The following is a 14,208-nucleotide window of genomic DNA, read 5'->3' on the forward strand; positions in this document are numbered from 1 at the left end:
AGTCACAGGGGTCCCAGCCATAAATATTTGATCTCTTCCTGTCACACTAGTTTATATTAACAAAATAAAGGGAGCTTAACTGACGATATGATGAAATATGAACTGATGAACTCCTTACCAGTAGTCAGCTGGGCAAATCTAGTATAGACGTAGATGTCCTGCAGTTTAATCCAGCACGACACACCCAAATTTAAAATGTATATAAGGATGTCAGGAAATACTACAAGAATACCCATTTCGAAACAAATTATATGCAATTTTATTTACTCACAAGCAATGCCAATTATGGAATGAAAGAGTATCTGCCTCATCTTATTGTCTGCAAGGATCTAAAATGCAGCCACTCACATTAATAGCATAGTTACTATTAAAAATAAAACTGATGCTTTTGTTTTCAGAAGTTTCCCTAGAGAAAGAATAAAATTGTGACTTAGGCACAAAAAAACACAGCTGGTAAGACTTAAGCACTTTCTATAATTAAAAGAAAGTTATAACTTACCTAGCAAATTCTGCCAGTTGTTTAGGATCTGAGAGGTCAATGCCAGGTATTCCTCCAGGAGGAAGTTTCTTTCCTGTCATATACTCTGAGTAATCAGGAGGCGAGTTCTCTCCAATGATCTGTTCTTCAACCACTGTCTCATGGTCAATATCTTTTTTTTCATCTGAAATACATCATAAGATTCATTATGTTAGCTGAGTAATAAATACATTTTAAAAACTATACTGCTCTCACTAGCAGCTTTCTTAAATAGGTGCTTTATAGATAGCACCTCAATTTCTTAATCATCCTCTCTTTGCCCTCAATCTCTTCAAATCCTGTTTCTGTATAAGGTCACCAAAATCTTCAATGCCACATCCAGTGGGCCACAACGTTAGTGACCCTCCCTAGCCTCCCCGGAATAGTTCACTATCAGTGCCTCCCTTCATTGCATTCTCCTGGTTCTATCCCACCTCTCTAACTGGCTTATTTTCAGCTTTTTTGCTTCTCTCTCTCTTTTTTTTTTTCTTAAAAGATGACTGGTAAGGGGATCTTAACCCTTGACTTGGTGTTGTCAGCACCACCCTCTCCGAAGTGAGCCACGGGCCAGCCCCGAGTTCTGCTTTTTATCCACAACACATATTTCCAGTTAACTACCAACTCAGCAACACTGACTCAAATCTGATTTCGTAGCCTTCACCTCTCAGCTAGCTAGCCTCTTGCCTACCTCTCCAGCCTCCTCATTCTTCACTAGTCTCCCCATCCTCTTTGCCCTAGCTATATCGGTCCTTTAGTTGCTCAAATGTATCATGGCCCACCCACCCTAACCTTGTGGCCTTTACTCATGCAATTTCCATGGACTACAGTTTGTAGTTACAGCTGTATTGCTTTCAGTGGCCTCACCCACTAAACTATAAGCTCTCTGAGGACAAGAAGGTTGGTCAGTTTTGATCCCAAGTATCCCCAGAGCCTTGTTCAAAGTCTGCATATAGCTAGCAGTTAATATGGTTTCAAAGAATGTAGAACATCCCTACTGGTATGTCTATCATCTCAAATTCAAAAGTTAAAAAAAAAAAAAAAATAGCAATAGTGGCCTCATATAACTAATCTCCTAATAATCCCAGATGCCAAATTCTACTCATCACTTTTAAAGGGTCTTCTTTGTTCCATTGCCATCAACTTAGATCATAGTATCTCAAATAACTATATGCGTATTCAGATAATATATTTTATTAATATTATCTAAACAACTATAGTAGTTTCTTAATTGGTTTTCATAAAACTGTTAAGTTTGGTTGCCTCTTGTTTGTAACTAGAAGGAATACTAGAGACAATATATCCAAGGTTATCCATTTATACATGAAGAATATCTATCCATGCATGGATGAAGGAGTGTAAGAAAAAATAGCTGGATATATTAATAAAAAGGACAAAAAGGGGCTGGCCTGTGGCTCACTCGGGAGAGTGCGGTGCTGACAACACCAAGGCCATGGGTTCGGATCCCACATAGGGATGGCCGGTTTGCTCACTGGGTGAGCCTGGTGCTCACAACACCAAGTCAAGGGTTAAGATCCCCTTACCGGTCATCTTTAAAAAAAAAAAAAAAAGGACAAAAAAATGTGGTTATTGACCTTAAGTTACAAAGCTGGGACTCTGCACTATAACAATTCTTTAACTTCATTCTCTTCCTCAGGGCTGCCTGTCCCATTGATACCCCTCCAATCTCTCTAATGTAGGCACAATTACTACAGGTACTACGTCAAAACTTTCAAGTGGGGGCTGGCCCAGTGGCGCACTGGAGAGTGCGCCACCTGGGAGTGCAGCGGCGCTCCCGCTGAGGGTTCAGATCCCATGTGGAGACCGGTTCCCGCTCACTGGTTGAGCGCGGTGCAGGCGCAGCACTGAGGGTTGCGATCCTGTTACCGGTCAGTAAAAAAGACAAAAAGGAAAAAAAAAAAAACAACAACTTTCAAGTGGTACAGAAATACACTGGTTGGTAAGAAAGCTGTTTTTTCTTCAGTGATGTTCTATATTTCTGATACAAGAATGATAGCAAGGCTGGGAATCACTGCTAATCTGAACAAGCTACTGATGAGGGTATCTGTCCTTTCGGGCCGCTGTAACAAAAATATAGATTGGATGGCTTAAACAACAAACATTTCTCACAGTTCAGAAGTTGGAAGTCCAAGATCAGGGTGCCAGCATGGTTTCATTTTTCGTGAGGACCCACTCCCTGGTTTGCAGATGGTGGTCTTCATGCTGTATCTTCACATAATGGAGAGGTCTAGAGACCTCTCTGGGGTCTCTTTCATAAGAGCACTAATTCCCACTCATGACAGTTCCACCCTCAAACCTACATTACACCCCAAAGGCCCCACCTCCTAATACCATCACACTGGGGACTAGGATTTCAACATATGAATTTGGGGGAGTGGGACACACAAATATTCATTCCACTACAGAGGACATGTTTCAAGTGCCCTGAGACAAAACAAAGGCTGAACTCAGGGAATAAAGGAATCACAGGCTAACTAATCCCTTATATTAGTTTAACACATATTAATTGAGGGCTTCCTGTGTGCCTGGCGCTATTCTAGGCATAGAGAATAACAGCCAGAAACAAAAACAAAGTCTCTGCCCTCGTGGAACTTATGTTCTAGTAAGAGAAGTCAAATGAGGAAATACTTCTTGAGGCTCAGTTCTTAGTACTAACATTCAGGAATATTAAGAACCCAGAGGACAGAAGAATCAGAATACCAAAAAGGTACGATATAGGCCTAAAGAAGAGGCTGACCAAGATTTGATGACCTCTATCAGGGGTTGGCAAGTACAGTCAGTGGGCCAAATCTAGCTGGCCTTCCCCCCACCTCCCCATTTTTCATCCTTTCCTATTCTTTTTTTTTTTAAATTGTGGTAAAATACACATTAACATAAGATTTATCATTTTAACCATTTGTAAGTATACCATTCAGTGGCATTACATACCAATGTTGTGTAACTATCACCAATATATATATCCAAAACTTTTTCTTCACCCCCCCCCAAAAAAAACACTACCTATTAACGCTATACCCCCAGCCCCTGCTAATCTCTATTTTTTCTGTTTCTATAAATTTGCCCATTTTAGGTACCTCATACAAGTAGAACCATATGATATTTGCCTTCCACATCTAGCTTATTTCACTAAGCATAATGCTTTCAAGGTCCATCTGTTGTAGCATATATCAAAATGTCATTCCTTTTCATGGGTGAATAATATCCCTGTATATACATACCACATTTTATTTATTCATCTGTTGATGGACACTTGGGTTGTTTCCACCTTTTGGGTTCCATGAGTGATGCTGCTATGAACTTTGATGTACAAATATGTCATCTACTTTTGTAAATAAAGTTTTATTGGAACACAGCCATGTTTATTTCCTTATGGATTTTCCATGGCTGCTTTCCTGATACAAGGGCACATGGAGTTCATTAGATGCAACAAAGACCATGTAACCCACAAAATCTAAAATATTACTATCTGGCCCCTTACAGAAAAAGTTTGCTAACCCTGGATCTATATGATGGCATTTTACTTAGAAAAAATGGGATTAAACTACAGTGGAAATTTTTCTATTTAAAACAAGGAACAATTTCTGGCAGTGAAATTACTGAGTAATGGGATTTACCATCAAATGAGACATTTATTAGCAGGTCTTTAAAACACTTTAAAGATCTATTTTGAGGAGGAATAAACCTGGCTAGGTTCTTGAAGGATGTCATTTGCTGAGATGGATAACAACAGGAGAAGAGATGATATGCAGGAGAAAACCTAGAGTTCCTCTTTTGTTTGAGATGTGTGCGCAGAGATGGACCGACCTCAAGGAGGCAACTGGATATGCAAGTGTGGGGGATAAAAAAGAAATCTAGGTTGGAGAGAATTATATGGAAATCACTGGCATACAGACTGCATTTAAAACCACAGAAAAATAAGGGTACTTCAGAAAGCTCATTGAAAAACAGAATTAAAAGGTAAAATAATTCTTACTATGAACTTTTTGAAGTACCCTTGTACACAACAGACAGGAGAAAGACTGCAAAAGAGATTGAAGAGATACATCCCAGAGGTAGGGAGACAACTAGCTTTGTCTAATGAGAACTTTTCTTTTTTAGACTGCTAGACAGTGCAGGGATCAGAACCCTTGACCTTGGTGTTCAGCTCTAACCAAATGAGTTAACCTGCCAGCCCCCTCTAATGAGAATTTTACTCAGAGACATACCAAGTGAAAGTGATGTACAGTGAAAGCAGTTTGTTCCAAAAATGGACAAGTAGGGGCCACGTGGCCCTATCTAAGCCCAGTTCTATCTCCAAAGCCAGATATCCAATCCTAGTCCACTCTCCAAAACCCAGACCAAGATCTCTTTCCTTTGCAAGGCTTTTCATTCTTGTCACTCCAGCCTCCACTCTCAACCTTGCTTGGTTTCATCATTTATTAAAAAATGAAAATACCACCTACCTTATAAGGTTGAAATAAGATAACATGTTAAATGCCAACCATTATGTCTGGAAAATTAGGGAGAGTATGCAAAAAAAAAAAAAATCTTTATTCCACTTCCCCTACCCTCCTAGGTTTAAGGGGAACAGTAAGTCTTAGGCTATTTGGTAATGACCACAGTGCCTTGCATGCAACAGGGACTTGCAGACTTTAGTATACGGGGGATGCTAGCATATGTCTTAGTTTCCTGCTGCCACTGTAACAAACTACCACCAATTTGGTGGCTTAATACAACATGAATTTATTCTTCCACAGTTCTGAAAGCCAGGAGTCAGAATCAGTTTCACTGAGCTGAAATCATTGCTTAGGTTTCTTCTGGAGGTCTAGGGGAGAACCTGGTCCTTTGTTTTTTCAAGCTTCTGAAGGCTGCCTAAATTCCTTGGCTCAGGACCCCTTCACTCAACCTCCTGCTTCTGCTGTCACTTCTACTTCCTCTTCTGTAGTCAATCTCCCTCTTGTGATTTCAAGGACCCTTGTGTGATTACATTTAGGGCCCACTTGGATAATCCAGGATCATCTCACCATCCCAAGAGCCTTAGTTTAATCACACTTGCAAATAAGGTAACATTCACACATTCCAGGAATTAGGATCTAGATACCTTTAGAGCCATTATACAGCCCACCACGGTATGTTAATCATATAAATAAAAGACCTTAATATGATTCCTAAGGTAAACCTCAACTCATACATAATAGCCATGCTCAAGTTATTATTTCAAAAAGTCAATATCAAATTATTACTGTATTTCATTGAAACTAACAGATTTTTCACCTTACATTTCATACCTCTGAAATGGGAACTGCAGTTATTTGATGAAATAAGGTACTACTCTCCACCAGGCTTAATGCTTCTAAAGAATGTTGAACTTAAACAAAAAAAACAAAAAAACCATAAAGAAAACTATAGGAGTTGGCCAGTTAGCTCAGTTAGTCTGACTGCAGTGTTGTACTGGCCAGCAGCCAAAAAAGAAAAGACCGTGCTAAAAAACAAAAACAAATTATAGAGTAAGCATGTAAAGAACACAGAAAATTATGAATCTTCAGTTAGGTTACATTTCAGGTTTTAGGGCCGGCCCATGGCTCACTCGGGAGAGTGCGGTGCTGATAACACCAAGGCCCCGGGGTTCCGATCCCATATAGGGATGGCCGGTTTGCTCGCTGGCTGAGCGTGGTGCTGACAACACCAAGTCAAGGGTTAAGATCCCCTTACCGGTCATCTTTAAAATAAATAAATAAATAAAAAAGACATTTCAGGTTTTAAATTTTTTAGGCTACATCTTGGCAGCTCTAAGACAGCGCTGTGAAATCTGACACTGGTTGAAAAATGCCAAGCCTCTGTGCATTACTGTCATTCAGTGGTCATACCAAGCAGCTCATTTTCAAACTCACTCCTAAGAAAAGCTTAATTTCCTTAGAATTTTTCCCCATCTTAATCAGATAAAGGTTCTGTAATTTCCTTTTATATCTTGATTGCCAGGAAGCTCATTAGGGTTGATCCTATAGCTTCCCTCTTTTCTGTGGTCCTGAGTTTCTATTTTCAATATTTACATATTTATGCATGTATATATTGGCTAGATTTTGTTTCTCCACACCTTCCATCTTAGGCCATTAACTTTGGTATGGCCATTCTAGGTTACTTTTGGCAAAGAAGACATCATCTACTCACCGCTGCCATCATCTAAACCTTCACTGAAATGGTGGAGAGCTAAATATTTGGGATTCACTGGTAAGCAACAGACAAAAATCAGACAGGCTGTTCCCCTCCTAATAAAAACCTTAAGAAAGGATACTACCATTTTTTAAGTACCCATTTCATTCTAGCAACTGTCACATTCCTCAATCTAAACAAAATCTTTAACATATTAACATTATGTTTTTGGCTGAAAAAAAAAATGAGCCTCAGAAATTTCAAGTAATATATATAAAAAAGCAAAATAAGTGGCAGATTTGGGATTTGAATCTAGGACTGATTTAAAGCCCATGCTTTTCCCTAAAACAGAACTTTCTCCACCTTCTCCCATTCTAATACTAATACTTCTTTTTCCACCTATATAGGAATAGACCAGAATGGTATTTAGGTCTGTAAGCCACGATTCTACCTTACAAGCACAACTTCCATCCATTCATTCACTCAATTATTTATCAAGAATTCTATTCTATTAGAAGTTCAATCGCTCTCCTAGAAGAAACGACGCCAGAATCCAACAGAACAGCTTCTTGCACAGCAATGGCATCCCCTTTCCCCACTCCCCAGTTTCTGTATTTAAGGAGGGGTGTTAATTCATACAGAAAGAGTCCCTCACAAATAACCATTTATACTGTCTTAATATTTAACCATATCTGAAACCACTGTGTAAAACTGAATTAACTGAATGGTTACTGAGAATTTTACTCCGCAGAGTTTCTAATATCTCATTTGCCAGGTCATGTTAAATTGGTTAATTTTGCTTTTGGAAATTGAATATATTGTTTCCTATTGTCACTTAACAATTTGTAAAGGAGCAGAATTTCTTCACTATAAAGATCCCAAGGTCAGAGGTTCAGACATGCCAAGGTCGTATACTTTCGTCAGTTCCCTCTAGAGAGGAAATGTGCTGCTGTTACTAGTGTCATTCCCAGAAACCACTGGGCTCTCTGATTGATATAATCACAAAGTTAAACAGAATGGGATGTACTAACACAAGATACCTAGGCAATAGTTCCCCTTCTGTATTGTAATTAAGGTCCACCATACATAGGAAGGTACAAAGCTATACAATAGTTAACTAACTTCCAAGATCTTCCTACTTGCTAGCAGTAATAGAATTAATGCTATTTTCAACATACAAGTCATGTTTCAAATGCCAAATTTAAAAAATAAAAAGTTTGAGTGTTTACCCATTAATAACTACAGAAATACAACTCACTAGTAAATATCCAGAGCTTTAAAATTATAAAATTCTCTCTTTTGCTTACTCTTCCTTTCGGAAGTACACAATAAGAGGACAGAGAGAATAACATGATCACCTGAGCAGACCAAAAGTTAAACAAAAGAATGCAGAGCTTAAGGAATGTTGACTGTAATAAATGTTTTGCTAAGAACCTGTTATGGGCTATAAGTTTCCCAGCCTCAAAACAGACTGACCTTGCTAAGCAGACTTCGAAAACACACACACACACACAAATGCCTTTTATAAACACCCACCTAGGAGTGTGCCACAGATATTTTTAAAATTCACTCTCTTCCAAAAGCCTAAAATACTAGTTGTAGGACAGGAGCCCTGACCTTTTCCTGATATGGATTTTTCTCATCCCACCAGGGGGAGTTGGCTGTTGGTAGTGGGAGGGAAAAGGAAAGGTTAATAACCTGGTGTGGAGAGTCTGACAGCATAAGAGGCTTTATCAGTTAGCTAAGGCTTCCAGAGCTACCAGATCAAAACTCCGGATCTATGACTTAGGCTGCCCTATGTAGGTCATGTGACTGAAGTGATTACTTTGGAGGGCTTTGCTGGTTTGGCTCCATGGAAATGTATGTTTATGGCATCTCTACTGAGTGATAAACAGTACGGTAAAAAAAAGGAGATGAAAAATCCACAGAGGAATGGTAAATGGTCATTACTAGTAATTTTTGGCAAACCTGAATTTTCTTAATGTATAAAACTGAGAAAAAATTAATACATTTTGACTTTCTTTCAATTTACAGATTTTAATGTCAATGGTGTTCTGGTCTTAGATGTTTTGCTCAATCCAGCACAAAGCACTTCTTTATTCAGTCCAGTGAAGATAATTAAAATATTAACAGCTTTAGAGAAGGTCATAATTTCTAACTACCTGAAAACTCAAAATTTTATATATATATATATATATATATTTTTTTTTTTGGTCTTTTTTCCGTGTCCGGCAACGGATCGCAACCCTCAGTGTTGCCCCCCCCAGTGCGCCACCGGGCCGGCCCAAAACTCAAAATTTTAAAGCCACCTAGGTTTCTCTGAAAATGCTTTAAATGCTCAGCTTTTATCATTAGCTTCCCTGCTCAACCCAATGGTTTATGTTAAGTGGTTTATAGTTTATAATTAGCTCTGTAAAATAAAAAGCCACTCCTAGATAATAGAGATAAATATCCAGGAAAAAAACATATAATACTGTGCCTAAATCTGTCAACACTGAAATATTCATCAATTGTACATAAGGAAAAAACCCAAAGTAAATATTGGCCTTAAATCAACTGATTAAGAATATTCAAAGCATAGTTGAACCGTGAGTAAATACTGAAACATGTTCAGATTAACTGGGCCTTAATTTTCTCATTTGCAAAAATAAGCAGATCCAGACAGATTATCTATATAATGGAGTATAACTCAGTCACAAAAATGAATACAGTACATGCTATTACATGGGTGAACCTTGAAAACATGTTAACCCAGACACAAAAGGCCACATATTGTATGATTCCATTTGTATAAAATGTCCAGAATAGACAAATCCATAGAGACAGAAAGTAGATTAGAGGTTGCGAGGGGCTGGGAGAAAGGGGAATGGGGAATGACTGCTAACAGGTAATGTGTTTTTTTGGGGTGATGAAAATGTTCCAGAATTGGATAGTGCTGATTGTTGCACAACTGGTGAATACAGTAGAAACTACTGAACTGTGTGTATGAGAATTATTTCAATCTTTAAAAAAACAGATCTCTAAGGACCCTTTCAGATCTAAAATTACTCTACTATAGAACTACTAGATTCCCTTGCTGCTGTTCCATTCAAAAGATGCCCACCACACACACAATGTTTTTGTTACTACGTGGGAAATCAAACGAAGATGGCATTCAAGAAAAAGAAACCCATAAAAAATCCAAATATTTGGTTTCCACAAACATGCTGACTCCCACTAAACTACTGTGTTTTGTTTTTTTTTTGTTTGTTTTTATACCAAGAGGTGCTAAAAAATAACTAGAGCCTCGAGTACAATTATTTTTATAAGGACTTCAGGTAACTAAGCTTGGGGCTTATGCAAAACTGTTACTTCATAGCTCCTTCCAATCTAAGAAACTATTTTAGTGAAACTATAGTGTAATTATAAACTCTCATGTCTACTTGATCAAATGAGATGAAGTACATGAAAGCAGACAACACACTGCCTGAGACTCAACACATACATACAAACACAAATTCAGCTTAACAATTAGCCTGCTTTGATTTCTTCATTTGTTATTAATTATATCATGTTATTTCAGTTCTGAAAATGCAATTATTTCAGAATTTGAACTTGGGACATGCATAGTTCACTACAAACTATTTAGCTTGTCTTTGGTAATAATTCCAAACCACAAGGACAAGGAAAGGGGTAGTTTACCATAAAACATGTCTGAGAAAACAGGCCATCCTATGTTATCACCATCAAATATTTATAAACACCTTTAGGCACAGAGTAGTCTGTAACGCACTAGACAACTAACGCTTTAAAGAAATGGACATTAATATAACCCCAAACCGTGCAATCTTGTAAGCAGCCACTCTCACAGGGGAAGTAATGACTTTTAAATGCTGACTTAATTGTAAATTAACTCCCATTAGTCAAGCCCTTCAGACTTTCACCCCTAACTTGCTAACTTGATACATACCACTTCATCAACTGAAGCCATATACACTACAAAGTTTTGGCTCCCAGAAAAGTAAGTAAGCAATTTGGCAAGATCAAATGCGAAACACGTAAAATAGGCTGGTTTTCTGAATTCCTGTAAAACCAACTTGACTGTACTATGAAAAAAGTAAATTAGATCTAATTTCAAATGGTATCCTGAATTCTGCAAATTTATCAATGACCAACCCCCATCCCTTATTTCATTCCTATGAATGAAAAACCATGGCTTTTAGATTCAGCATAATCAGTGTCTAATTACTCTGAGCTACCAAAATATGTTGAAAGTATTTTCTGATAACCATTAAGAACTAAAGTATTCATGTTGCATTTAAACATCCAGCTCTTGGGCTGGATGGTTAGCTCAGTTGGCTTGAGCATGGTGTTATAACGCCAAGGTCAAGGATTTGCAGCCCCAGCCGGCCAGCCGCCAAAAAAAAAAAAAACCCAAACAAAACCAAAAATATACCATACAGCTCCTGTTAAACTCAAACTACTATGAGTTCCAGGAGGCACTCTGAATCCAGAACGGTAACAGTGCCTGTTAGCACTTCCTGTAAGATTTTGGCAGCACCTCAGATTTCTTTCCTCAGTCCTCTGAATCATAGGCTGATCCAACTTTAGTTATCTCATCTTGGGGCTTTCACTAGATCCAACCAGACCAGCTTTTCGGTCCCCTTTCATCTATTTCATTCATTCTTCTGGATTATAATAACCTTTTAATACTCCAAGGTCACCGTATTTTGAGGTTCCATCCAATTCTAAGAAATTATGAAAGAGCTTTCAAGTAATTATGGATGAAATGGGCTCTACCACCCAAATTTTGTATTAAATTTAATCATCACAGGTGCTAGGGTTAACTAGCTACGGTAGGATTATTCTCAACCTACTTAGTATCCCAGCAAGTCAACTATGTAGCATATAAATACGGCAATAGGATACTGACATGGAAAAACCAGCACTAGGTCAAAACCAGCCTTTCGATAGGTCTACAGTAAAAACAAAGCTTTTATGCATGCAGATAAGACCCTTTTGTCCTAGAAGTTTTTTTCTGGCCTTTGTTAAGAGCGGTATTAAAACAGTAAAACAAACCCTAAAAGAAGCCGCTTTCTAGGATCCTTTTCACAGGGAAAACGAGATAGCTTTCTACAAAGTAAAAAAGACAGAGGCCTAAAATAAAACTACCGAATTTTATTAACTTAGTGGCAAACGTCCATAGTTGTGTAAACTAACCCAACCTATTTGCAAAGAACCGAATAATTTTTTTAAAAAACACTTTCCCAAACGTAAAGGGTTAAGAAGGACCTACTAAGATTCGTAGGCCCTTTCCGCCAGGTACTGCCGGGGGGGATAAAAGGCGAGGAATCTGCTGGCAGCGCCGGTGACAGGCTCCAACTGACGCTCAGCGCCGCACACGCGAGCCCTACGTGCAGCACCAAGTCCCGCCCCGCAGCAAACGACCGCCTCGGGGGCAGCGTGACCGCCGGGGCAGGGTCCAGCCCGGCGCTGGGTGGGTGGGGAGCAAAGGGCCCGCGGGCGTCCACGCGCTTCGCGCACCTCCCCCGCTACTGGACGGTGCCTCCCGGGAGCGGTTGAGACTCCAGGGAGGTTGGAGAGCGGGGGAGCACTGAGANTTTTTTTTTTTTATAAAAAGATGACCGGTAAGGGGATCTTAACCCTTGACTTGGTGTCGTCAGCACCACGCTCAGCCAGTGAGCGAACCGGCCATCCCTATATGGGATCCGAACCCATGGCCTTGGTGTTATCAGCACCGCACTCTCCCGAGTGAGCCACGGGCCGGACCTCAGATGTTCTTAACACTTGGGAATAAGTCCCAGCCCTGCCCAACTCCGTGCAGCCCCCCAGGGCCCCTAGCCACCAGATCCCTGGGAGAGCAAGCAACCAGAGCAGGAGGAGCCAGAGTCCGTCCTCGGCCCCATCCCAGAAGTTTGCGGGACCACCGTGCCTGCTGTCTCCAAGGTCAGCCGACCCATCACCACCAGGGCTTCTCCTGACCACAGCCTGTGGCCCTCCTCACACAGAGCCTCGCTCTGGCCCAGCCACCACAGACAGGGAGAAGGGGAAGGGACCAGCAGCCCCGTGCCCAGGACCACCCCAGTAACCCTGTGTCCTCCTGCCTTTGTCTTCACGGCCAAATCCCAGACAGCCCCGGTCAGCAGAAGTCTCCTGATCCAGCAGGCCAGGCCGCTAGGAAGTGCAGGGGAGGGGAGCATCCCTAGGGGTGGGGGGTGCTGGGAGCACCCCCTGCACCCCCAGACCCCACTCAAGACCACAGGCCTGCTGGTCTAAGTCTCCCCTGGCTGCCCCCCTCAGTGGGGGCAGCGGCAGCACCGGCCAGAGCCGCTGGCATCCTGGGCCAGGGGTCTCCCAGGCTTGACAGAGCCCTGAATGATCTCACATTCCACAAAATGCCTCCTTTTGCCACCTCCGGCCATGTCAGAGTCCCTGGCCCAGGCTGCCCAAGCCTTGAGCTTCCCAGTTGACCAGTGAGAGCCAGCCCTTGGCCCTCCTAGTCAGCCCAGGAGTGTGCACATTTCTCAGAGCCCAACCCACCCTGGAGGCCCCCAGCCCAGCCCTGCTGCCCCCGCGTGGGTGTCCAGGGCCAGGACAATAGCCTAGGGAAGACTAAAATTAACACCCACCACAGCTGGGTCCCTGAAGGCCAAGCACAGGCACCTGGGCCCCAGCAGCCCCTGCCTCTGCAGTGTAGACTTCAGGGACCATCCCCAGCCAGAGAAGGAGCCTCAGAGGCCTCTGTTGGCTTCAGGGGGAGGCTGGACCCTGCCCAGGCTCTGACACTCTCAGAGTGCTGCTAACTGTCAACCCAGCGAAGCCCAGGGAAGCCAGGGACACTGCCTGACCCTCCCACACAGCACACCCGTGCCTCACTCTGACCCCGCCTGACCCAGCATCCTGGTGCACTGGGCCTTTGAGGAAGGGGGTCCCAGGCCCCCCCGTCCGCACCAGGCACTCACGTTGGGCGAAGGCTCCAGCATGTTGTCACCGTGCCAGCCGGAGATGGNATTGGGGCTGGCAGGGCAGGGGGGCGGGGCGGCCCTCACGCGAGCTGGCTGGCCCGGGGCGCGTGACGTCAGCGCGTTGCCGCTGCCGTCGCCGCCTCCCGCTACTGCGACGTGCTGCTCCCGCCCTCCGCGGTGCAACAGCAACAAAACCCGCCGCCTCAGGCCCGGGCTGCACTCGGGAGCGGGGCGTCGCCGCTGCAGTCGTCACCTCTGTAGCCGGTGAGCGGTCCGCGAGGCTCCGGGCACCATGGGTTGTGGAACTGGGGGGAAGGGACGGAAGGGCCGACCCAGCGCGGGGATGCGGCCGAGGGCACCGTGCGGGGAGCGGCCCGGGCGCGCGGGATGGCCCTGTCGCCCCAATAAAGTCTGCTTTGACGAGAAATGACTCTGCTTCCTTTATCGCGTCGGGCGGCGTTTGGTTTTGGTGCCTGGCTTCGGGCGAGCGATGGCGGCGGGGTGAGTGTGAACAAATGGGACAAAGACCGGCGGGCGGGCGGCCGAGGACAATGTCCGCCCGTGCCGCGCGCCCGGCAT

The 14,208-nt window shown here is 42.6% G+C and overlaps 1 protein-coding gene and 1 long non-coding RNA gene across 3 annotated transcripts in view; one reads left to right on the top strand and one right to left on the bottom strand.

The window, feature by feature from the left end:
* YY1 (YY1 transcription factor) overlaps positions 1-13,647 on the bottom strand; it is a 28,341-nt gene extending 14,694 nt beyond the window's left edge. The window contains exons 1-3 of the mRNA XM_008591759.1: positions 13,616-13,647; positions 11,940-12,136; positions 500-662 (exon numbers count right to left, since the gene is read on the bottom strand). Of these exons, the coding sequence (XP_008589981.1) occupies positions 500-662; positions 11,940-12,136; positions 13,616-13,647 (392 nt within the window). The remainder of the gene's footprint in view (positions 1-499; positions 663-11,939; positions 12,137-13,615) is intronic.
* A 70-nt stretch (positions 13,648-13,717) lies between these two features.
* LOC103607230 overlaps positions 13,718-14,208 on the top strand; it is a 23,531-nt gene continuing 23,040 nt past the window's right edge. For both annotated transcript variants that reach the window (XR_551951.1, XR_551950.1), the window contains exon 1: positions 13,718-13,893. This is a non-coding gene — a long non-coding RNA (uncharacterized LOC103607230). The remainder of the gene's footprint in view (positions 13,894-14,208) is intronic.

This window comes from Galeopterus variegatus, unplaced genomic scaffold (genome assembly GCF_000696425.1).
Source record: "Galeopterus variegatus unplaced genomic scaffold, G_variegatus-3.0.2 Scaffold7261, whole genome shotgun sequence".
Lineage (NCBI taxonomy): Eukaryota > Metazoa > Chordata > Mammalia > Dermoptera > Cynocephalidae > Galeopterus > Galeopterus variegatus.